Source organism: Eurosta solidaginis, chromosome 1 (genome assembly GCF_040869045.1).
Source record: "Eurosta solidaginis isolate ZX-2024a chromosome 1, ASM4086904v1, whole genome shotgun sequence".
NCBI classification, from domain to species: Eukaryota; Metazoa; Arthropoda; class Insecta; order Diptera; family Tephritidae; genus Eurosta; species Eurosta solidaginis.
In genome coordinates, this window is record NC_090319.1 from 96,239,148 (window position 1) to 96,262,472 (window position 23,325).

A 23,325-nucleotide genomic window follows, 5' to 3' on the forward strand; every position below is an offset into this window, starting at 1 on the left:
CAAGTTCATAAGTGTAGCTTCTATGTCTAGGTCATGATGAGAGTGAAAAAGCTGATCTAGCTGAGAAAGTATTCCTATCTGCATACGTATTTGAAAGCAGAGTAAGGGGAGAGCATCACTGAGTGGGGAGGGGAGGTCGAGGAAGATGTGGTTGCAGTTACAGGCTGTAAAATTCTAAATATATATTTTGGTATGCTGGGGCTAGATTCAGTTTTCTTTCGCACAAAATATGTAATCTTAATGCGGCAATTAAGCGGCAGTTACTCACGAACGTACGTACAAAAAACGTGTCAGTTGACACGGCCTATCTTATGAGTGTGCAATGTAAACGAAAACTCACCGACGTGCCACGCCCGTACGTACGTAGCCCGGAACGTAGAAATCAAAACAATTTTGATTTTTTCCGTAAGAACGTGTCAGCTGATCGCCCTCTCACTAGACAGAGTTGCCTAGTAAACTTTTGTGCGCTAATTTTTGACCGTTTGCAGGTTTATGCAAAAACACCAAACTAAAGTTTGAAAAATTGTGAAAATAATTCGAAATAATTATGTAAAAGTGCAGATTATAAATATGTAATCTATTTATATTTATTTAATATTAATTCCAGCCTTTTACAACACCAAACATTTAATTGGAAAAAGTTGATGTTTCCATAAGCATGCATGCAACTGGTCAATGGCAACAGTGCTTTGCTGTAAACAATACACACACAAATATGTTATCTACATGTACACAGACGCACACATTGATTCCTACGGGCTTGAGGGTTCGGTCAAACGTGTTTCGTACGACAAACGTCCGTACGTACGGCACACGTCGGTGGGTAACTGCCGCTTTAAGCCGGAGTCATTGGTGCCGTATGCCGTATCGCTGTATCCGTATCCCTAACGTAATCAGCTGTTTATCGTTACGACGGTAAACCAAAACCCAATTGGTTGGCTACGATACGGTTACGACCTTAGCGGCACCAATAATCGATTGCATTGATTCTCATAAGATTGGTCGAATCAGCTGTTATAAGGTTACCGATACGGTTACCGATAAAGCACCAATGTCTCCTGCTTTACTCACGAACGTACGTACCAAAAACGTGTCAGCTGACGCGACCTATCTTAGGAGTGTGCAATGTAAACGAAAACTCATCGACGTGCAACGCCCGCACGTACGTAGGCCGGAACGTAGAAATCAAATCAATTTTGATTTTTTCCGTAAGAACGTGTCAGCTGATCGCTCTATCACTAGACAGAGTTGCCTAGTGAACTTTTGTGCGCTAATTTTTGACCGTTTGCAGTTTTATGCAAAAACACCTAATTAAAGTTTGAAAAATTGTGAAAATAATTCGAAATAATTATGTAAAAGTGCAGATTATAAATATGTAATCCATTTATATTTATTTAATATTAATTCCAGCCTTTTACAACATCAACAAGTAAGGAAGGTTAAGTTCGGGTGTAACCGAACATTACATACTCAGTTTAGAGCTATGGTGACAACATAAGGGAAAATAACCATGTAGGAAAATAAACCGAGGGTAACCCTGGAATGTGTTTGTATGACATGTGTATCAAATGAAAGGTATTAAAGAGTATTTTATGAGGGAGTGGGCCATAGTTCTATAGGTGGACGCCATTTAGGGATATCGCCATGAAGGCGGATCAGGGTTGACTCTAGAATTTGTTTGTACGATATGGGTATCAAATGAAAGGTGTTAATGAGTATTTTAAAAGGGAGTGATCCTTAGTTCCATAGGTGGACGCCGTTTCGAGATATCGCCATAAAGGTGGACCAGGGGTGACCCTAGAATTTGTTTGTACGATATGGGTATCAAATGAAAGGGGTTAATGAGCATTTTAAAAGGGAGTGGGCCTTAGTTCTATAGGTGGACGCCTTTTCCAGATATCGCCATAAAGGTGGGCCAGGGGTGACTCTAGAATGCGTTTGTACAATATGGGTATCAAACGCAAGGTGTTATTGAGTATTTCAAAAGGGCGTGGGGCTTAGTTTTATAGGTGGACGCCTTTTCAAGATATCGCCATAAAAATGGACCAGGGGTGACTCTAGAATGCGTTTGTACAATATCGGTATAAACGAAAGGTGTTAATGAGTATTTTAAAAGAGAGTGGGCCTTAGTTCTATAGGTGGACGCCTTTTCGAGATATAGCCATAAAAGTGGACCAGGGGTGACTCTAGAATGTGTTTGTACGATATGGGTATCAAATTAAAGGTATTAATGAGGGTTTTAAAGGGAGTGGGGGTAGTTGTATAGGTGGCCGCCTTTTCGAGATATCGCCATAAAGGTGGACCAGGGGTAACCCTAGAATTTGTTTGTACGATATGGGTATCAAATGAAAGGGGTTAATGAGCATTTTAAAAGGGAGTGGGCCTTAGTTCTATAGGTGGACGACTTTTCGAGATATCGCCATATAGGTGGACCAGGGGTGACTCTATAATGCGTTTGTATAATATGGGTATCAAACGAAAGGTGTTAATGAATATTTTAAAAGGGAGGGCCTTAGTTCTATAGTTGGACGCCTTTTCGAGATATCGCCATAAAGGTGGACCAGGGGTGACTCTAGACTTTGTTTGTACGATATGAGTATCAAATGAAAGGTGTTAATGAGTCTTTTTAAAAGGGAGTGGGCCTTAGTTCTATAGGTGGTGGCCTTTTCCAGATATCGCCATAAAGGTGGACATGGGGTGACTCTAGAATATGTTTGTACGATATGGGTATCAAATGAAAGGTGTTAATGAGGATTTTAAAAGGGCGTGGGGCTTAGTTCTATAGGTGGACGCCTTTTCGAGATATCGCCATAAAGTTGGACCGGGGGTGACTCTAGAATGTGTTTGTACGATATGGGTATCAAATTAAAGGTATTAATGAGGCTTTTAAAAGGGAGTGGTGGTAGTTGTACATATATGTGAAGGCGTTTTCCAGATATCGACCAAAATGTCGACCAGGGTGACCCAGAACATCATCTCTTGGATTCCGCTAATTTATATATATAATACCACGAACAGTATTCCTGCCAAGATTTCAAGGCTTTTTATTTCGCCCTGCAGAACTTTTTCATTTCATTCTACTTAATATGGTAGGTGTCACACCCATTTTACAAATTTTTTTTCTAAAGTTATATTTTGCGTCAATAAACCAATCCAATTACCATGTTTAATCCCTTTTTTCGTATTTGGTATAGAATTATGGCATTTTTTCATTTTTCGTAATTTTCGATATCGAAAAAGTGGGCGTGGTCATAGTCGGATATCGGCCATTTTGTATACCAATACAAAGTGAGTCCAGATAAGTACGTGAACTGAGTTTAGTAAAGATATATCGATTTTTGCTCAAGTTATCGTGTTAACGGCCGAGCGGAAGGACAGACGGTGGACTGTATACAAAAACTGGGCGTGGCTTCAACCGATTTCGCCCTTTTTCACAGAAATAAGTTATCGTCCCAGAATCTAAGCCCCTACCAAATTTAACAAGGATTGGTAAATGTTTGTTTGACTTATGGCATTAAAAGTATCCTAGACAAATTAAATGAAAAAGGGCGGAGCCACGCCCATTTTGAAATTTTCTTTTATTTTTGCATTTTGTTGCACCATATCATTACCGGAGTTGAATGTTGACGTAATTTACTTATATACTGTAAAGATATTAAATTTTTTGTTAAAATTTGACTTAAAAAAAAAATTTTTTTAGAAGTGGGCGTGGTCGTTCTCCGATTTTGCTAATTTTTATTAGGCATACATATAATAATAGGAGTAACGTTCCTGCCAAACTTCATCATGATATCTTCAACGACTGCCAAATTACAGCTCGCAAAAGTTTTAAATTACCTTCTTTTAAAAGTGGGCGGTGCCACGCCCATTGTCCAAAATTTTACTAATTTTCTATTCTGTGTCATAAGTTCAACTCACCTACCAAGTTTCATCGCTTTATCCGTCTTTGGTAATGAATTATCGCACTTTTTCGGTTTTTCGAAATTTTCGAGATCGAAAAATTGGGCGTAGTTATAGTCCGATATTGTTCATTTTAAATAGCGATCTGAGATGAGTGCTCAGGAACCTACATACCAAATTTCATCAAGATACCTCGAAATTTACTCAAGTTATCGTGTTAACGGACGGACGGACGGACGGACATGGCTCAATCAAATTTTTTTTCGATCCTGATGATTTTGATATATGGAAGTCTATATCTATCTCGATTCATTTATACCTGTACAACCAACCGTTATCCAATCAAAGTTAATATACTCTGTGAGCTCTGCTCAACTGAGTATAATAATTGAATTAGAAAAAGTTGATGTTTCCATAAGCATGCTTGCAACATGGTCAATGGCAACAGTGCTTATCTGTAAACAAGACACACACAAATATGTTATGTACATGTACGCAGACGCACACATTGATTCCTACGGGCTTAAGGGTTCGGTCAAATGTGTTTAGCGGCAGTTACCCACCGACGTGTGGCGTACGTCCGGACGTTTGTCGTACGAAACACCTTTGACCGAACCCTCAAGCCCGTAGGAATCAATGTGTGCGTCTGTGTACATGTACATAACATATTTGTGTGTCTTTATTATGTTGTTTGGGCCAATTTATAAATGTTTGGTTTGCTAAAATGAGCATTTGTGGCCATACATTAAAACAGGGTATATTTGTTATTCCCGACGCGTTTCGACGTTACCTTACGTTTTCTTCTTTGGGGATATTATTATTCACATTAATAACACTAGACCACGAATTTCAACTTTTTCTCTTTACCAGAAACGTCGTTATGAAATTCGTATGTAAAATCACCCCCTGATTTCGAAAATTGAGTTCATTTTTGATTCTATGGTACCGTTTTTGAGATATTTGCAATTTACCGTTATTCGAAAAAACCAAAAATATGGCTCCCTTTAATTACGTATATCTCACGAACGGGTCAAGCAATCGCAAAAAATCGGAGACAGAGTCGGAAAGACGATGAAATTTGCTATAAATGCATCATACATTGTTTTTTGCTCCACCAGATAGTTTTCGAGATATTAGCTTATCATTTCAGATTTTTGGTTTTTTATATGAAAAAATATGAAAAAAATTACTCTTTGCGAGGGCAGCATTCCTAAACCACAACCAGGTATTTTTTCTTTACGTAAAGCTCTGTTTAATTAGAAAAAAGATAAGCTATCATCGAAGAAAATCGATGCAAAACTACGGAAGTTATAAGCGATCAAATAAAAATACCCAGGTTGCGCAACTTCAATGTATGTATACATACATATATTAAAGGTATAAAGTGCAAATGGGATATTAGCCGTGTTTTTTTTACACGTAAACGTCTATACGCCTATACTTTATATGGACTACTAAGCGTCAAACTTTAAATACACCTCTGAAGTTGCTGCGCATAAAATGTGTACTACGTTTCACCTTCTACACTAATTCTATGTATTCTATGTGTGTCCACAATTCATCGCAACTGATTTAAGCTGGAGACATTGGTGCTTTATCGGTAACCGTATCGGTAACCTTTTAATAGCTGATTCGACCAACCTTATGAGAATCAATGCAATCGATTATTGGTGCCGCTAAGGTCGTAACCGTATCGTAGCCAACCAATTGGGGTTTGGTTTACTGTCGTAACGATAAACAGCTGATTACGTTAGGGATACGGGTACAGCGATACGACATACGGCACCAATGACTACGGCTTTAAGCTGGAGACATTGGTGCTTTATCGGTAGCCTTATAACAGCTGATTCCACCAAGCTTATGAGAATCAATGCAATCGATTATTGGTGCCGCTAAGTTCGTAACCGTATCGTAGCCAACCAATTGGTTTTTGGTTTACCGTCGTAACGATAAACAGCTGATTACGTTAGGGATACGACTACAGCGATACGACATACGGCACCAATGGCTCCCCATTTAGCTACATGTTATACACAGGCATACAACAGAGGGTTGTGTATCCGCTTTTCGGTACATCCTGTTGCTGTAGCTAGTTGTTTAACCACTGCCGCTAGATGGGTGTCCTAAGCATTATCTAAGCGAGGATAGGCGTTTTTTTCACGCGCAAACGTAAACGTATACGCGTGTATAAAAAAACACGGCTATTATACGGATAAACGAATAACACCATAACAATGATAATACTTTTTCTCTAAATAAATCAAATAGTACTTTTAACACTCGAATTGTTTTATAGTAGGTAGAGTGGTTGCATCGAAAGAAAGAGTGGTTGGGTTCGAAACCTGTTGTAGGCATGTAGTTATAAACATGTATTTCCGTCACTTATGGGTAAGTATGTAGGTAGATTTTCAAAATTATAAGACACAGACAATTTTTAAAGCCTACATCTAAAGCAGGTAGTACTTTCTTTTCCCGGCTTCGTATAAAAAAGAACGTTTCTGTCTAGGTAAGATTTGATTTTTTCAATTTTATTCTTGTTCCGAGTATAAATATGAGTTAATGCGCCTTGAAACTTCATAACATCTGCAAGGCTCGCCGGAGATAGTTCAGTTCATAAGTTAAATTTCAAAACCGTGATTTATTAAAAAAAATAAAATGAGTAAAAGGACGCGAGAATTTGAGTGTAATAACGATCCAGATATGTTCTGTTTCATGTGTACATCGTGTCGAGTACGGTCGGAATCAGGACAACAAATAAAATTTGATACACCAATGATATGGAGAGAACCTACTTGCCATTCAATAGAGTGTTATATTTGTCAAACAAAAGTACTCGGCGTTGGAGGATCAAGAAGCATGAACCAATAAACAGATCCCGCATTAAAAAATGAGAGTAAAAAAATCATAGTTGGCTGGGAAATAAATTTCTCGGCGTCACGTCACGCTTTTGCCAACATGTTTTATTGCTGACGCAGTGTTCAGACTTTATTCCAATCGGAGTATTTTGCTCCGCTCTTACCTCCTACTACATTTTTTATCTTAAAGGTTTGAGTCGAGTTGAAAACTAAATAGTATTACTACCTAATATTTTTTGGTTGACGTTTTCAATACATATGTACGTATGAAAAGCTGATTGTTTACAAGTGATGATTGGACGAAATGATTGTTCGTGTCTTAAGACATGTTTGTTCACATTTTTCGTATGGAATCAGAATAGAAGGAGCCAAATGCAAGAAAAAAATGTGTCCGGACGTGATCTGTTAATCCTGCCTAAATTCAACAAACTGCTCTTCTTGAAGTTTTATATAAAAATGAACTACGTTGAGTCAGTGAGGTCAGCTAACCCTGTTTTGCGATAACAGTCGCCAATGAGGAGCACCAAGCGAGGTCAAAGCTTCCTCCAACTGTCTTTCCAAACTCAGTGAAGGTCTTCTCTTTCCTTTGTTTACAAATTTCCGGAGCGTATTCGTTCATCCGCATAACATGACCTAGCTAAGGAAGCTTTCTGTTTTTATTGGCTGCACTATCGTCATATCTGCGAAAAGCTCATATAGCTCATCATTATACCTCCTTCGATACTCGCCGTCGACATCACGGATAGGGCTATAAATCCTCCGGAGAACTTTTCTCTCGAACTATTATAGCATGGCTAAGAATAATCTCTGAGGGTTGCATAAAACTGAACCACGTCAAGCAATCTTGGAGAACGGCTCGAGTAGTCTTCATACCGAAAGCGGAGAAAGCCAGTCATCTGCGCACCCGAAAGACTAACAGCCTATTAGTTTGACATCATTTCTACTCAAAGCCCTAGAGATATTAATACATGTGTATTAGAGCGGGTCAAATTGTATGGGTGGATTTTTTTTTCATCAGGAGTATAGCAAAAACGTAATCTACAGATGGTTCTAAGAAAAATTGCTGAAGACACCATAGCTCGAAGTCCGATTTCGAGTCCCCCACTTTTGCAAAATAGATATTTTTCCATATGAATGTATGGTTTGGCCAAAAAATCTTCATAGCTTCTGATAGAATTGTAGGAAAAATATCATATTGGGCTATTTTAAAGGTATTTTACGTACATTTCAGAATCTGTATTAATATCTATAGTGTTTTTGAATTTTGGTAGACAAATCTGCCTTAAATTATGAGAAATTAGCCTAAAATTAACTTTTAACAACTATATTATCATTTTTAACGAATTTTTTATAGACATTTTTTTTCTTTACAGCTAAAATAAGTTCAGAACATTTCCATCAACTTTGATTCAGACAGTTTTTCTTTTTTCGAATTCGTTTTAGTAAAAAAAAAATTTTTCAAAAAAACCTATATTTTCAAGCATGGCTCAATTATATGGTTGGCTCATCTCATCAGCTGATTGTATTTTTATCATTGCATGGTCGATGGGATTGTCAAAAGGAGATGGCAAACTCAAAATGAAACCAACACATTGACAACATTTTCTTACCACACACAAAAACTGCTATGTTTTATGTTTTCATTTCATTCCACTCGCCTAATACCAATAAACAGATTTTGACAATTTGAACAGACATAATTTGTTGCTTTACAGACGAGCCAACCATATAATTGAACCATGATTTTCAAGTAATGAGCAAAAAAACACAATTTTTATAATTTTAATGTAATTTATTTAAAAAATTATTTTTTTACTTAGAATTGACCATTTTAACGTATTTTTCCAAATAAAATTAATGTTCTCATTATTAGTTTAAATTGACGGTTTGTAAAATTGTTGATGTTTGAAAAATTGTAGCTTTTTAATTTTCGACGTTAATTTAATAATCTACAAACATATTTTATGAATAATTTTCCGATGTTTGCTTCGTTCAATACTGATATACAGATATTCAACTTTTATATACCTGTATCCAGTCATGCGGATATCCGGATTTTCCGTTTACGTATCCGGATAGCCGAATTTTTTGTTTAGCTATCCGGTTATTCGAATATCCGGTTTATCCGGATAGTTGAAAAATCCGGACGCAGTTCACAGGCCAATTAAACTTCCTTAACCCTAACGCCATAGTCGTAAACATACTCATATCCATAACCATCTCCAATGTGTTCGGTTAATGGTGCCTTAACCTAAACATCGTGAAAATTTCATAAAAATGAAGAAAACGCAAAAAATTACAAAACATATTCCACAAAAAATAAGTCTCTTAGTCATAACTACGGCCCGGATTTCTATGCGGTTGCATATTTTTTTCGAATCAAGAAATAAGTGTAAAAATGGCATTGATTTGTTAGTGCATATTTTGTCTTTAATGCATATGTATGTATATTTGCATATTTTTTCATAAAGGTATATTTTGTCGCATATTTTTTAGTATTTTGTGAATTTCAGTTAAAGACATTTCAGTATTAGTTGGCAACCCTATCGAACATTTGTTTTTAGACCAATAATGCATTTGCCAATGTGTATATGTATATAGTTAGTCTATACTACAGTCTGTGTGTATTACAATAAGGGTAGAGAGAATGAGAGCGAATTATATGTTTCTGCGTACACCTGTACGATTTGTACATATGTAAGTTAAGGAGCCCAAGGACTAGGGCTCCAAAAAGTTAAAGTTGGGGGCCGCCCGCGGCCCCATTGCAACCTGTAAAGATCCAAATAAAAATAGTTTTTAGTCCGCTTAATAATATTTACCATTTATTTCCGTTCAATGTCAAAAACAGACTGACTTTATTATTAACTTAAACTAAGCTCTAAGCTTCTACATTAATCTAAGTGATTTCATAATTGCTGACACTGCACTTCCCACGATTGGCCAAAATAATATTTTATCGCTTGCGTGGCGAATCACACGACTTGCATTTTGTCCGCATATCATATCGCTTACGCTGCAGTTCCCATGGATTGCATTTTGTCTGCTTACGCAATATGATATCGGATCAATTACCTACGTTGGCTTTACTTGTGTTTGTTGAAGTGTGGTGTCAGCACATTCTTACAAGTAAGTGTGTCTGCCCCCTTGTTAAGTACCCCCCCCCCCCTTTAAACATCTGCGTCCCTTTTTCAGAAGGATCCTTTGCATGACTTGGCTGGTCCTGATCTGTGGTCTGATTTAGTCTAGGAAAGTTGATTGTAGTAGTGAGTTTTCTCCATATAATGTAGCATACGGCTGCCAGATTGGCCAAGGCAAGAGCGTCAAAAATTAGCGAAAAGTGAAAATTATTGCCAAGTTGTTCAAGCTGATTAATATTTTCCATGCTCAGGCAGTGAATGTAGTTAAGGTTCAATTTTAGTCCTTCGCTCGTGATGTTTACCAAGGGCGGTGGCAGGGCCTGCGCTGTGCGTACTGATCTGCTGGTGAATGTTTTATTTCCCACCGTGACTGTTTCGTTGTTCAAAATAATGACGTACATTCCATTTAGGGTTGTGGAGTAGTTCCTCCCTTGTAATAGGCCTTCAAAGTTTGTAACAAATATTGTTGAGTCTGTGATCATCTCGACGGTTTTGGTGTTGTCTGGTTCAAAGCGACATTTGGCATCGCCACCTTTAACTAGCCTAGCTAGGTTCCCGTTTTCCCGAAGTTTAGTCAGGGATTTGGGAGAACAAATTGTTGTATTGCTGATCGAAGGGCAATCCTCGTTCACCCCGAACGTTTCAACTTCGTTTATTAGCATTTTTTTATAGCTGATGTCAACGTGTTGTCCTTTTATAACAGCGGCCCATATTATTAGGAGTCGGTAGCCATCTGGTTTTACCTTTGGCATTGAGAGTACGTACAAAAGTGTGCTACCGTTTGAATACACGGAGGCCGACCCGTACTCTATGGCTTCAATGGTGTTCTGATATGGTAGGGAATCTTGCTCGATTATGAGCCTTCCAATCTCGTCTCGATCAAGAAGATTTGTGTTGATTACGCCAGATTTCGCAATTTGGCACGCTTGGACGACTTCTGACACCTGTTCCTTCAAGATAAGGACTTTGCTTAGGTCAAGAAGTTCGATATTCTCCTCGCTAATGTTTTTGCTTATAGCGTTAATGTGGAGCATCGCTTCGTTTGCTTTCTCGATTGCCTCGCGGGTACCGTTGAATAGTTTTTCGTTGACCCGGTACTGGTGATTGTTGTTTATTAACACGTCATTCATGCTTCGAAGAATATAGTCCCAATCCGCTGCATCTGGAGACCCAGCTATCCACTTCCATGCAGAACCAATCCAGTCAATGGAACGTACCCTTCGTGATTTGCTTATTTGTAGTTCGTCGAGACGCAGGTTAGTTTGATTTAGGTGGAATTGTAACACAGTCCGGACAGCCCTGCTTGTAATATCGTGCTCTGTTGACTCCATCAATTTGACCAAAGCCGTGTTGAAGTAGTTTAGGTCGACCACATGGACTAAACTGAAGTGTCCGTTCAGGATCCAACCATGCCCGTTCTCAATAGTTACCAGTACGGGGCCATAATTGTAGATGTTGAGGCCGTACACGCCAGATATTAAAAATAAACTGTGTTCCATTATGGAGAGAAAAAACTCATTAGTGTTGGTAAGATTAGTATTGACCATTTTTTGTTTTTAGGCACTTTTATTATTTATCCCAGGGGCGGTGAACTAATAATAAATGGTTACATAATGTAAATCTTGTTTTCTTTTGTTTTTTTTTTTCTTTTATTATTATTATTTAAAGAACATTCTATTGTATAATAAAAAAAAAAATCTTTCCACATTAAGGGAAGAATTAAAAAAATTAAATTTTTTGTGTGCTTTTTTGAATTGAACTGCAATTTATTTATGTGTTTTGAGGTTTTAACAGCAAATGAAATTAATTGAGAATCGATATCAAGGATTCTGGGACGTCGCAATGATGGGTGATTACTGCTGGTTTCTCATAAGAGAAACCGATCCTAAATTGAATAAGCGTCAAAGTAGAACACATAATTATTTCCACTACATAGTAAAATCAAATTAAGATAAACATTGTTAGAATATAGTATAAACATAAATAAATTTTAAAAAAAAGTTAAAAATATGGGTAATTTCATTCACAAAATTGAACTTTTAACTAAATAGAAACAGAGCATAGCTAGATATTTCTCTCTTCTTTATACCATACATACGTTTTGAGGTATACGTTGAAATTGCGGAACCTGGGTATTTTTATTTGATCGCTTATAACTTACGTAGTTTTGCATCGATTTTCTTCGATGATAGCTTAATCTTTTTTTCTAATTAAACAGAGCTTTACGAAAAGAAAAAATATCTGGAAAAAAGTAGTGGTTTTGGAATGCTGCCCTCGCAAAGAGTAATTTTTTGCTTGACCCGTTCGTGAGATATACGTAATTAAAGGGATCCATCTTTTTGGGTTTTTCGAATAACGGTAAATTGCAAATATCTCAAAAACGGTACCATAGAATCAAAAATGAACTCGATTTTCGAAATCAGGCGGTGGTTTTACATACGAATTTCATAACGGCGTCTCTGGTAAATTTTGGCCTTCGACCAGTGTAATTATTTATTTCAGGTACTAATATAATTTTTGCACAACATTATTCACATAAGTACATTAAATTTTTAATGTACCCATGTGAATAATGTTGTGCAAAAATTATATTAGTACCTCAAATAAATAATTATTAATGTGAATATTAATATCCCCAAAGAAGAAGACGTAAGGTAACGTCGAAACGCGTCGGGAATAAAAAATATACCCTGTTTTAATTTATGGCCACAAATGCTCATTTTAGCAAACCAAATATTTGTGTGTGTATTGTTTACAGATAAGCACCGTTGCCATTGACCGGTTTGCATGCATGCTAATGGAAACATCAACTTTTCCAATTTAATTTTTGATGTTGTAAAAGGCTGGAATTAATATTTAATAAATATAAATAGATTACATATTTATAATCTGCACTTTTACATAATTATTTCCAATTATTTTCACAATTTTTCAAACTTTAATTAGTTGTTTTCGCATAAAACTGCAAACGGTCAAAAATTAGCGCACAAAAGTTTACTAGGCAACTCTGTCTAGTGAGAGAGCGATCAGCTGACGCGTTCTGTTTTGATTTTTACGTTCCGGGCTACGTACGTACGGGCGTGGCACGTCGGTGAGTTTTCGTTTACATTGCACACTCATAAGATAGGTCGTGTCAGCTGACACGTTTTTGGTACGTACGTTCGTGAGTAACTGCCGCTTTTCGTACGACAAACGTCCGTACGTACGGCACACGTCGGTGGGTAATTGCCGCTTAAGTCAGCAAACATTCAGAGTCAAAAGAGTGTCATAAAAGACACATAAATCGGAGCGCTTACAATCATTATGAATATGTACAGTGTACTCTCTCCTAACGGACATATCTCTTAAGCGGACACCTCTCATAAACGGAAAATTTTTTCAGTACCAAAAAAATCCTATTTTTAAGTGTTTCCCTTTTGAGCGGACAACCCTCCCATTACAGGACGCGGACACTTGCTTTTTACCCCTAAGGGCTTTTAATTTCCCAAAACCGGACAGCTTGCAACACTTTTTTTCATTTACTCTTTACCATATTCGTACAGCTGTTGCTTATTCACTAATACGTGCATGGATGTAGGGGTATCCCCTAAATACGAAGAACCTGTTTTCAATACAGTAAAAAACATAAAAATGAATGTACCTATTGCATACACGTAGTTAGTATCTCCTTGTGTGTGTACGTACGTCAATCGCAATGCCTAATAGGTCCGACACATAAGCAGTTTTTCATATAGATGAGTTTAACACATGCTTATGCATTATGAGGAGATTGCCCGTATTTTTATGGAGAACGGTAGAATGAGCGACACTGGCGCCATATGATATTGAAAAGTAGCCAACTCCCCAATTTTGTTCCAAGCAAATCATAAGAAGAAGAATTTGACATTTGCTTTGGCTAAGGGTGTTGGCACACTTTGCAAGTGAAATTATTTTTCCCACTGGTTGGTAAATTTTCTAATATAATAATGCAATATAACAATCGAATACGACACCAAATATGTTAGGAAGTATATTTGTTGTATATGGAGAATGTTTACAACAGTGCTTCGCGAAATTTTGTATGTGAATAAGCAAGGCGTAATAAACTTCAGTTGCAAAGTCTGAAGTTCCTTCATATTTACAAACGCAACATCTTGGCTGATTGTGGCGATGTTATTGGAATGCATAAGCTTGTGTTAAACCCATCTATATGAAAAATGTCATTGTACCGCGGCCTTAAAGTAGTGTTGAGTATTAAAGACAAAGTTAATGTCATTGAAATTCATAAGAAAAAAAAACTAAGTGTACGAGAGTTGGCAAAGAAATGTAAGATCAGCAAAACGCAATCTGCTAGCATTATCAATAACAAAGATCAAATTTTAAGTTTGTGGGACACTGACGTCAACCCGGAGAGAAAAAGGACGCAATGTTAATTGGAGCACATTTTTTGTATGAATACAGATTAGTTTTGGAACACTCCTATACTCCCAAAGGAGTATTCCTTACATTATTTATGGAGTACTCGCGTTTTTTGAAGGGACGTAATCCAACATTTTTTGCAGGGTAGTTACTGCCACAGGGTGTACCGAAAAGCGGAGACACAACCCTGCGTTGTATTTCTGTGTATACCATATAGCTGAATCAGTTGTGATAAATAGTGGACGCTCATAGAATACATAGAATTAGTGCAGAAGGTGAAACATAGACATATATTTCAGTTACATCTGAGTATAATGCGTATTCAAATTTAGTAGTACTAATTTTGATGCTTAGCAATTTCAGAGGTGTATTTAAATTTGTCGCTTAGCAGTCCATATAAAGCTTAAGCGTAAACTTATATGGATGTGAAAAAAAAACACATGCCGTCTTTCAGTGAGTTTTACAGCTCCGGCTCACGCTCAATTCTCACGGGAATGCTCTGGATCATTGAGAGACTTGAGAAGCAGATGTCGTGAAATTTTCGCACACGTGAAATGTGATAGGCAGATGTTGCCGCTGTTTTTCATTTAACTCATACGGCGAAAGGCTAAGCAGCGACATCTATTTTTGAAAAAGTAGGTATATTAAAGGCCGCGTTGCCAACCTAAAAAGAAGTAATTAACAAGTTATCTGGCTCACAAATTGAACCAGATTTCTATCTGGATTTATATGGCACAAATCGTTGTTGTTGCATTTACATGCAAAATTATTTATCTGGCTCAGGATTTTGCCACCGGATGATAGCTACAGCTTATGTATACACTTCCTCTGTGCATGTGTTTGTAATTTAAGGGCCAATTAATGGTGACTTATACATAACCAGATAAAACAGCTGATCGAACCAACCTTATGGAAATCAATGTAATACTACGTCTCCACGGAACCAAAATTAAGTTGATTTCGGAAGATTCTTAATTTCAGCCGAAATTAGCTCGAAATTAGCTAATTTCGTTATTTAAAAACTGTCAAACGAAATTAGAAATTCTTCTTAAGCTGTCAAATTTCAAAAACATGTTTATCTTGAACGTTTTAATGCGGCTGTGGGGAAAAAAGCGAAAACAAATGTCATTTGAAAAATAAAACACAGATGTTTTAAATTTTTTACCAATATATTTCGGTTATGCACGATAACCGTCCTCAGGGTGAACTATAAACAAACAGAACATAAAATAACACCGCGCTCTCCTATAGGCATCTAATAAAAAACCAAAATAGTTAACAACTCCACGTACAAAGGGAAAGACGTGTCAAAAATGTATGTTTTCAATGTTTAAGAAGTTTTGTTATTAATTGTTAATTGTTGTTTGATGTAAATTATATGTTATTTTATGTTCTGTTTGTTTATAGTTCACCCTGAGGACGGTTATCGTGCATAACCGAAATATATTGGTAAAAAAAAAAAATTTAAAACATCTGTGTTTTATTTTTCAAAACATCAGACCTCAAGCCGGCAAATAAAATTTATGAAATAGAAAGGTCGCCAAACTAATATCTACAAATGTCATTTGAAATTGTGTAAAAGAAAAAGCATAATCGTGTGGACAGGAATGTAATTTACGAAATCATACTACCGAAATCGTGTACCGTGGAGACATAGTGTAATCGATTAATGGTGCCATACCATAACCATACCATAGCCAACCAATTGGTTTTTGTTTTATCGCCATATCCATAACCTAGAGTTGGTGAATTTGATAACTTTTTGTAGATTTTATTCATTGTTTTGGGTACGTTATGACTAAGAGACTTACTTTTTGTGGAATATGTTTGTAATTTTTTGCGTTTTCTTCATTTTTATGAAATTTTCACGATTTTTAGGTTAAGGCACCATTAATCGATCACATTGGAGATTGTTATGGATATGGGTATGGTTCCGACTATGGCGTTAGGGTTAAGGAAGTTTAATTGGCCCTTTAACTCCTAAACGACTGGACCGATTTTGATGAATAGGTTTTAAACTACATATATTCCGTGCTGCTGGGTGATTATTGTCAAAGGTTAAAATGTGGTCCCGCGAAGCCATAGGGTATGTTTATACATTATTGCTATCAAACGAAAGCCGTTGATGAGGGTTTCCATACACAGTAATTTTGATTGCGATATCTGAACCCGTATCCTAGATATACCTAGATCTGACCCGCATACCTAGGGGTATTTAATGAATTCATTCATTCTCTTTCCCAAAATCACAATTTGAATGATGACAAAGTGTGTTATCTTATCTGTCAACTGCCTGACAGGCTGTTCAATATGGCTACTTTTCAGCGTTTTGACAGGCTCTTCAATATGGCGGCGCCTATCTTCAGCGGGTGATAGAAAGAGATACAGAATGAGACAGCGATAGTCCAATACGAATCAGGTGATCCAATCACTTTGGAATTTTGACGTCTATGCAGAAGAGATCACACTTTGTCATCATTCACAATGTCGCGTAAGGTGACTACATAGTGTACCTATACAAGTGTGTCAGCTAAGCGATAAACGTCAATACTACAAACAGCCTCGCTCACCTGATGCAAATCTCAGGTCTAGAGTTGCATTTTTGGTACGTAAGAGTACTTCAAGCTGAGTTGCATTTCATAGTTTAATAAAACTTTGTATTATTTACAGATGACACATACGGAAAGCAAAATATATTTAAATTAGAGCCAAAATATAAAGCGCCACACGTGCAACATGGAAAAATTTCACTTCTAAGGCTGTTTACACAAATGCATAAGGGCAAAATTATATAAACACTTTGGTCGCTTCAAAGCAAAGAAAACGTACGGCGTCTCATTGTTTTTCGCTTGGCGTTGTCAAAGCGTAGGCACGCAACCAAAGCATTTATGTAAAATTTTGATTCTTCGCCCGACAGATGAATTAATGAATGCAACACAACCAAAGCGTCTGTGTAAATCCGCCTTAATTTTTGTAGCTGTGAAAGTCTCCTGCAAATAAAATGGTGCTGTAAGTGCAAACAAATCAAACTCCTATATGACACTACTTTATTTTCTATGTATTTTTCTTGTATTTTCTCCTACATTTTTGTCGAGGGAGCCAATAAGGTTTCAGCACTGGTGTAAGTTTGTGAACTATATTTAAAAAAACTAACGAAATACAAAAAAAAATACAACGTAGTTCATTAAAAACAAACAAGCCAGTTTGTATTTCGATATGGTTTTTTGACATTAGGCCGCTTTTTCTTTATTTTTTCTGACAAATGAAAATTTTGTTTTTAGTTTCAAAATTTTGTGCATAAAAACACAACTAAATTCAAAGTGTAAATTGCGTGTGCAAATGAGTTTTCAATAAGTGTATATTTTTCAGTTTTTCATAGTTAAGGAATTGACCGCCAGATTCTTGTGTTACACAAATATAGTGAACTTGGGTACAGAAATTCAAATTAAAAAGTTTTTCACAATTATTTGAAAACTCTACGTTTTTTCTGCTTTTTACATTTAAAGGAGTAACCCTCCTTAATAAATTAAACTTTGAATGAAAGTCAATAACTCTGAACTGAACACTTTTCGCCATGATATAAAATTAAAATGATGTGGAACAGAAGCAACACGGTTGTGACTACATAAACCCTGTTTCAATCTTTTGCGTCTCTGCACCCTAATTGACCGTTTTCAACCGAAACAACAATGGCAACCCAGATTTTCCCGTTATGCTCACTTAAGCGAGTGCCTGTCAGAAAAAAGTCAACACACTTGTACTCACTGATGACCTGATACGAAACCACTGATGACCTGATACGAAACATTCATTCCCTCTCAATTCGTTTCCAGGAATGGGGCTTAAAATCAGCTGTCAGTTCATTCAATTGTAAACAAAATTTCATTCGTTTCCAAGAATAGGTCCTGAAATCAGATGGCTATAGAGTTGCCTAAAATACGCAAAAAAAAACTCCAAGAAATCCGTTCGGTTTCATTATTTTCAAATAAATCAGCAAGTAAGCTGAAAAAACTTATTCAAATTTATAAAAAAGGCAAAGTTTTGTAGAAATATTTTGTGGTAGATAAGTGAAAAAATATGAAATAATATATTTCGATTGCGTTGCTGTGCTTTGCTGCATTGGCATCGCCATAAGATAACACTTTGATGCGACCAAACGGTTTATGTACATACATATGCATATCCACATACAACAAAAACGCGAAAAATACGAAATTAGATCACTTGGTGAAGTACCTGCGTTGTCGTTCGCAAAAGGCTATTAATTAAACATGTTGCGTTAACCTATACGTATACCTACAATTTATCTCAGCTGTCAAAAATGGAATATCGCAACGCTCCGCAAAAACATGGCCTTTATGTATCCATTTACATCAATGCGAAAACTAAGAAGCTGACTTTTATATCAATCGAAAGTTGCTACCGAAGCCCGTTTCGTATGCAGCCTTTCGATGAAAGGTGTTTAACTGATAAATTTTCCACGAGTGAAAAAGAGTTATTTTTTTCTTCGGATTTGTAATCCTAAAAAAAATTCGAGTTTTTTGATATCCCATTTGACAATCTTGAGTAAATTTTCGGTGAAAATCATAAATTAAACCTTTATCATGTAAAATACCCAAAAGTTATTCTGAAATGCCTAAATTTGGTTTTGAGCATGATGGCATCTATGGCCAATGTTATAAAAAATGAACATTTTCACGCGCTCTCAGAGAGCGAGAAGTTTCATATCATCAGTGTAGTCAACTGGCGGCTGTTATTTTAATATATCCTCTTTGATGGAATTGTTATTAAGCTGGGTCGATTTACTAACCTATATCGCACCATCAATTTTTCGATAGGTTTTGGGCTCAGGAAAAAAATTTCCACTAAGCATACCCAAAAAAATAATTTTCGAGCCTGCAAAATTTGAGTTTTTTGACTTTTTTTCTTTGATTTTTAAGGTTTTTTTCATGACCTACTTAAAAAATTTTCATTTGATTTTAAAATGTTCATGTATACCCTGTCCGACTCAAAATTGTCCGCTAAAAACTTCGGTGATAACAGTTTTTTGAAAAAAAAAACTATATTTTTTGGGTTTTGAGGAGTTTTTTTGCCATTTTTTTAAGGGTTTCTTCAGAAACGTGCAAAAGTATTGCCGATGAAAACGAATTTGTCTCATAGTTCCTATCCCACTTAAAATTATGCGATAAAAACGTTGGCATTAACAGTTTTTAAAAAAAATTTTTTTTTTTGGTTTTTGGGACTTGTTTGGGTCGAAATCGATTTTTTTCATTTTCAAGGCTCCAAATAATTTTTTATGTATATGTTTCCGTTAGACCCACCAATAAGTATACCAAAATGATCAGGGGACGAGATAAGTAGATTTAGCCATGTCCGTCTGTCCGTTTGTTTGAACGCAAACTAGTCCCTCAATTTTTGAGATATCTTGATGAAATTTGGTAAGCTGGCATATTTTGATGGGGGATTTGACATTTGTCGGAATCGATCGGATCGGACCACTATAGATATACCTCCCATACAATCGATTGTTCAATAAGAGGGTTTTCGCCATTTCTGCCCCATTTATGCCTCATTTTAACAGATAGCAACATCAAATTTTGCCACAAGTTTACGTATTGGGCATAGATGGTTGTCTGAAAAAATCGTCAAGATCGGACATATGTATTTATAATAAAAATCGATTTCGAAAAAAAATATGAAAATCCTCTTACCTGAACAGTCGGTTGTATGGCATTTTTATTATAAACTAGCAGACCTGGCAGACGTTATTCTGCCCTAAATTTGGTCTATCTGCATACATTTTAATAAGCTTTTTCCGTCTAACTCTGCCCACTTTGTCCTAATCTTTTTATTCGCTCCTCCCTCAGTCTTTTTCGCTTCATCTATCTCCATCTTCGTCTCATTCTATCTCTTTCTCAGTCTCTTTCTCTCTTTTCTCTTCTCTTTCAACTTTTTCTCATTCTTCTTCATCCCTATTGCCAGTCCCAGAGGGTGGTATGTATTTTGTCCCAGTCTCATTCCGAGTCTCAGTCTCAGTCCCAGTCCTAGTCCTAATCCCAGTCTCAGCCCGTCTCTGGTGTACTTCCCGGAAAAAAGCATTGTTAATACTAATATAAGTAAATTTATATACCAAAATTCAGGCAAATCGAATAGGAGGTCTGTAAATAGGTATGTGGGTATTATTATGAATTCGTGTCTTTATTTCGGCTTCGCATGCATATTTATCAGTTTTGCCAGGTTGATGCGACTAAATCGAATATCACAATGAAAATTACTTTAAAGTTCCCAGCAACAGCTTTCATTTGATATCCATAATACATACACATTCTAGGGGTATCCGGGTCGATGTTTTGGCCTATATCTCGAGAACCTAGTCACCCAGTGGTGTAAAACTTACTCTGTACTAAAGCACACATCAACAGCTTTAATTTGATACCCATAATATAAAAACACATTCTAGGTGTATCCGGGTCCACGTTTTGGCCTATAGCTCGAGACCCTAGTCGTCCAGCGGCATAAAACTTACTCTGTACTAAAGCACACATCAACAGCTTTCATTTGATATCCATATTCTATAAACACATTTCAGGGGTACCCGGGGCCATGTTTTGGCCTATATCTCGAGACCCTAGTCACCGATTTGGGATTTCAAAATCAACTAACCATCATCTCTCCTTCCTGTATATTTCCTAAAAATTTCATGGCAATCTTTCTATCCGTTCTCGAGTTATGGAGTGACAATCAAAATGTACACTTCTTTTTATATATATAGTAGGCCGTGTCACCCATTGCTCTGTGAAAATCGTATTCTAGGGATCAAAATAAGAAACTTTGCCGAAGGAACCATACCTCTAAAACGAATACTGATGTCCCCCAATTTGGGTCGAACTTTTGGGTAGGGGCAAATTTTGAAAAATCCCACTTTGACCCATTTAGAGTGCTCCAATCGAGTCCAAATGTATGACCGACCCCCACTAACTTTGGAGGCCCGACCCACCGATGCCAGTGGCACACCCCCTGGAACCCCCCTTGGGGTTCACCATACAAACATTTCAAAAAATCGCCGGTTTTGCACTTTACATGAAAAAATCAGCTAAATGGCTATGTGGTAATAAGGCCAATTGACCTTATGGCCGTTGACCTTATGTCACCACACCATCACATTAATGCATTGTCATCGAGCCTTGATAGGTGTGCAAAGTTGCAATAAAACTTATCGCCATTCAAAGTGGCGATAAGGCCAATTGACTTTATGGCCGTTGACCTTATGTCACCACACCATCACATTAATGCATTGTCATCGGTGCTTGATACGTATGCAAAGTTTCAAATTAATCAGACTTCTAGAAACCGGTGAAAATTAAGCTCAAAGATTCCGTTACATACAGGCCAAGCTAATAAAAGCGTGCTAAAAATGAATTTAACTTAGTAATAGAAAAGAAATTAAAACAAGTAAGGAAGGTTAAGTTCGGGTGTAACCGAACATTACATACTCAGTTGAGAGCTATGGTGGCAACATAAGGGAAAATAACCATGTAGGAAAATGAACCGAGGGTAACCCTGGAATGTGTTTGTATGACATGTGTATCAAATGAAAGGTGTTAATGAGTATTTTAAAAGGGAGTGATCCTTATTTCCATAGGTGGACGCCGTTTCGAGATATCGCCATAAAGGTGGACCAGGGGTGACTCTAGAATTCGTTTGTACGATATGGGTTTCAAATGAAAGGTGTTAATGAGTATTTTAAAAGAGCGTGGGCCTTAGTTCTATAGGTGGACGCCTTTTCGAGATATCGCCATAAAGGTGGACCAGGGGTGACTCTAGAATTTGTTTGTACGATATGGGTATCAAATGAAAGGTGTTAATGAGTATTTTAAAAGGGAGTGGGCCTTAGTTCCATAGGTGGATGCCTTTTCGAGATATCGCCATAAAGGTGGGCCAGGGGTGACTCTAAAATTTTTTTGTACGATATGGGTATCAAATGAAAGGTGTTAATGAGTATTTTAAAAAGGAGTGGGCCTTAGTTCTATATGTGGACGCCTTTCGAGATATCGCCATAAACGTGGACCAGGGGTGACTCTAGAATGTGTTTGTATGATATGGGTATCAAATTAAAGGTATTAATGAGGGTTTTAAAAGGGAGTGGCCCTTAGTTGTAAGGTGTTAATGAGTATTTTAAAAGGGCGTGGGCCTTAGTTCTATAGGTGGACGCCTGTTCGAGATATCGCCATAAAGGTGGACCAGGGGTGACTCTAGAATTCGTTTGTACGATATGGGTTTCAAATGAAAGGTGTTAATGAGTATTTTAAAAGAGCGTGGGCCTTAGTTCTATAGGTGGACGCCTTTTCGAGATATCGCCATAAAGGTGGACCAGGGGTGACTCTAGAATTTGTTTGTACGATATGGGTATCAAATGAAAGGTGTTAATGAGTATTTTAAAAGGGAGTGGGCCTTAGTTCCATAGGTGGATGCCTTTTCGAGATATCGCCATAAAGGTGGGCCAGGGGTGACTCTAAAATTTTTTTGTACGATATGGGTATCAAATGAAAGGTGTTAATGAGTATTTTAAAAAGGAGTGGGCCTTAGTTCTATATGTGGACGCCTTTCGAGATATCGCCATAAACGTAGACCAGGGGTGACTCTAGAATGTGTTTGTATGATATGGGTATCAAATAAAAGGTATTAATGAGGGTTTTAAAAGGGTGTGGCCCTTAGTTGTATATGTGAAGGCGTTTTCGAGATATCGACCAAAATGTGGACCAGGGTGATCCAGAACTTCATCTGTCGGGTACCGCTAATATATTTATATATGTAATACCACGAACAGTATTCCTTCCAAGATTCCAAGGGCTTTTGATTTCGCCCTGCAAAACTTTTTCATTTTCTTCTACTTAATATGGTAGGTGTCACACCCATTTTACCAAGTTTTTTTCTAAAGTTAAATTTTGCGTCCATATTGGCGGCCACCGTGGTGTGATGGAAGCGTGCTCCGCCTACCACACCGTATGCCCTGGGTTCGAACCCCGGGCAAAGCA

The 23,325-nt window shown here is 37.1% G+C and overlaps 2 protein-coding genes across 6 annotated transcripts in view; both read left to right on the plus strand.

Annotated features, from left to right (window-relative positions):
• The window catches only part of LOC137236526 (cell division cycle 5-related protein-like), a 276,855-nt gene that overhangs the window by 55,202 nt on the left and 198,328 nt on the right, over nt 1-23,325 (plus strand). The window lies entirely within an intron of this gene.
• TTLL6B (Tubulin tyrosine ligase-like 6B) overlaps nt 1-23,325 on the plus strand; it is a 98,976-nt gene that overhangs the window by 15,944 nt on the left and 59,707 nt on the right. The window contains exon 9 of one of the 5 annotated variants that reach the window (XM_067759239.1): nt 16,961-17,380. The exons of the other annotated variants lie outside the window; for them this stretch is intronic. Coding sequence (XP_067615340.1) covers nt 16,961-16,996 — 36 coding nt within the window. The 3' untranslated portion in view covers nt 16,997-17,380. Of the gene's footprint in view, nt 1-16,960; nt 17,381-23,325 lie in introns of those variants that run through there. 5 annotated transcript variants of the gene reach the window in all.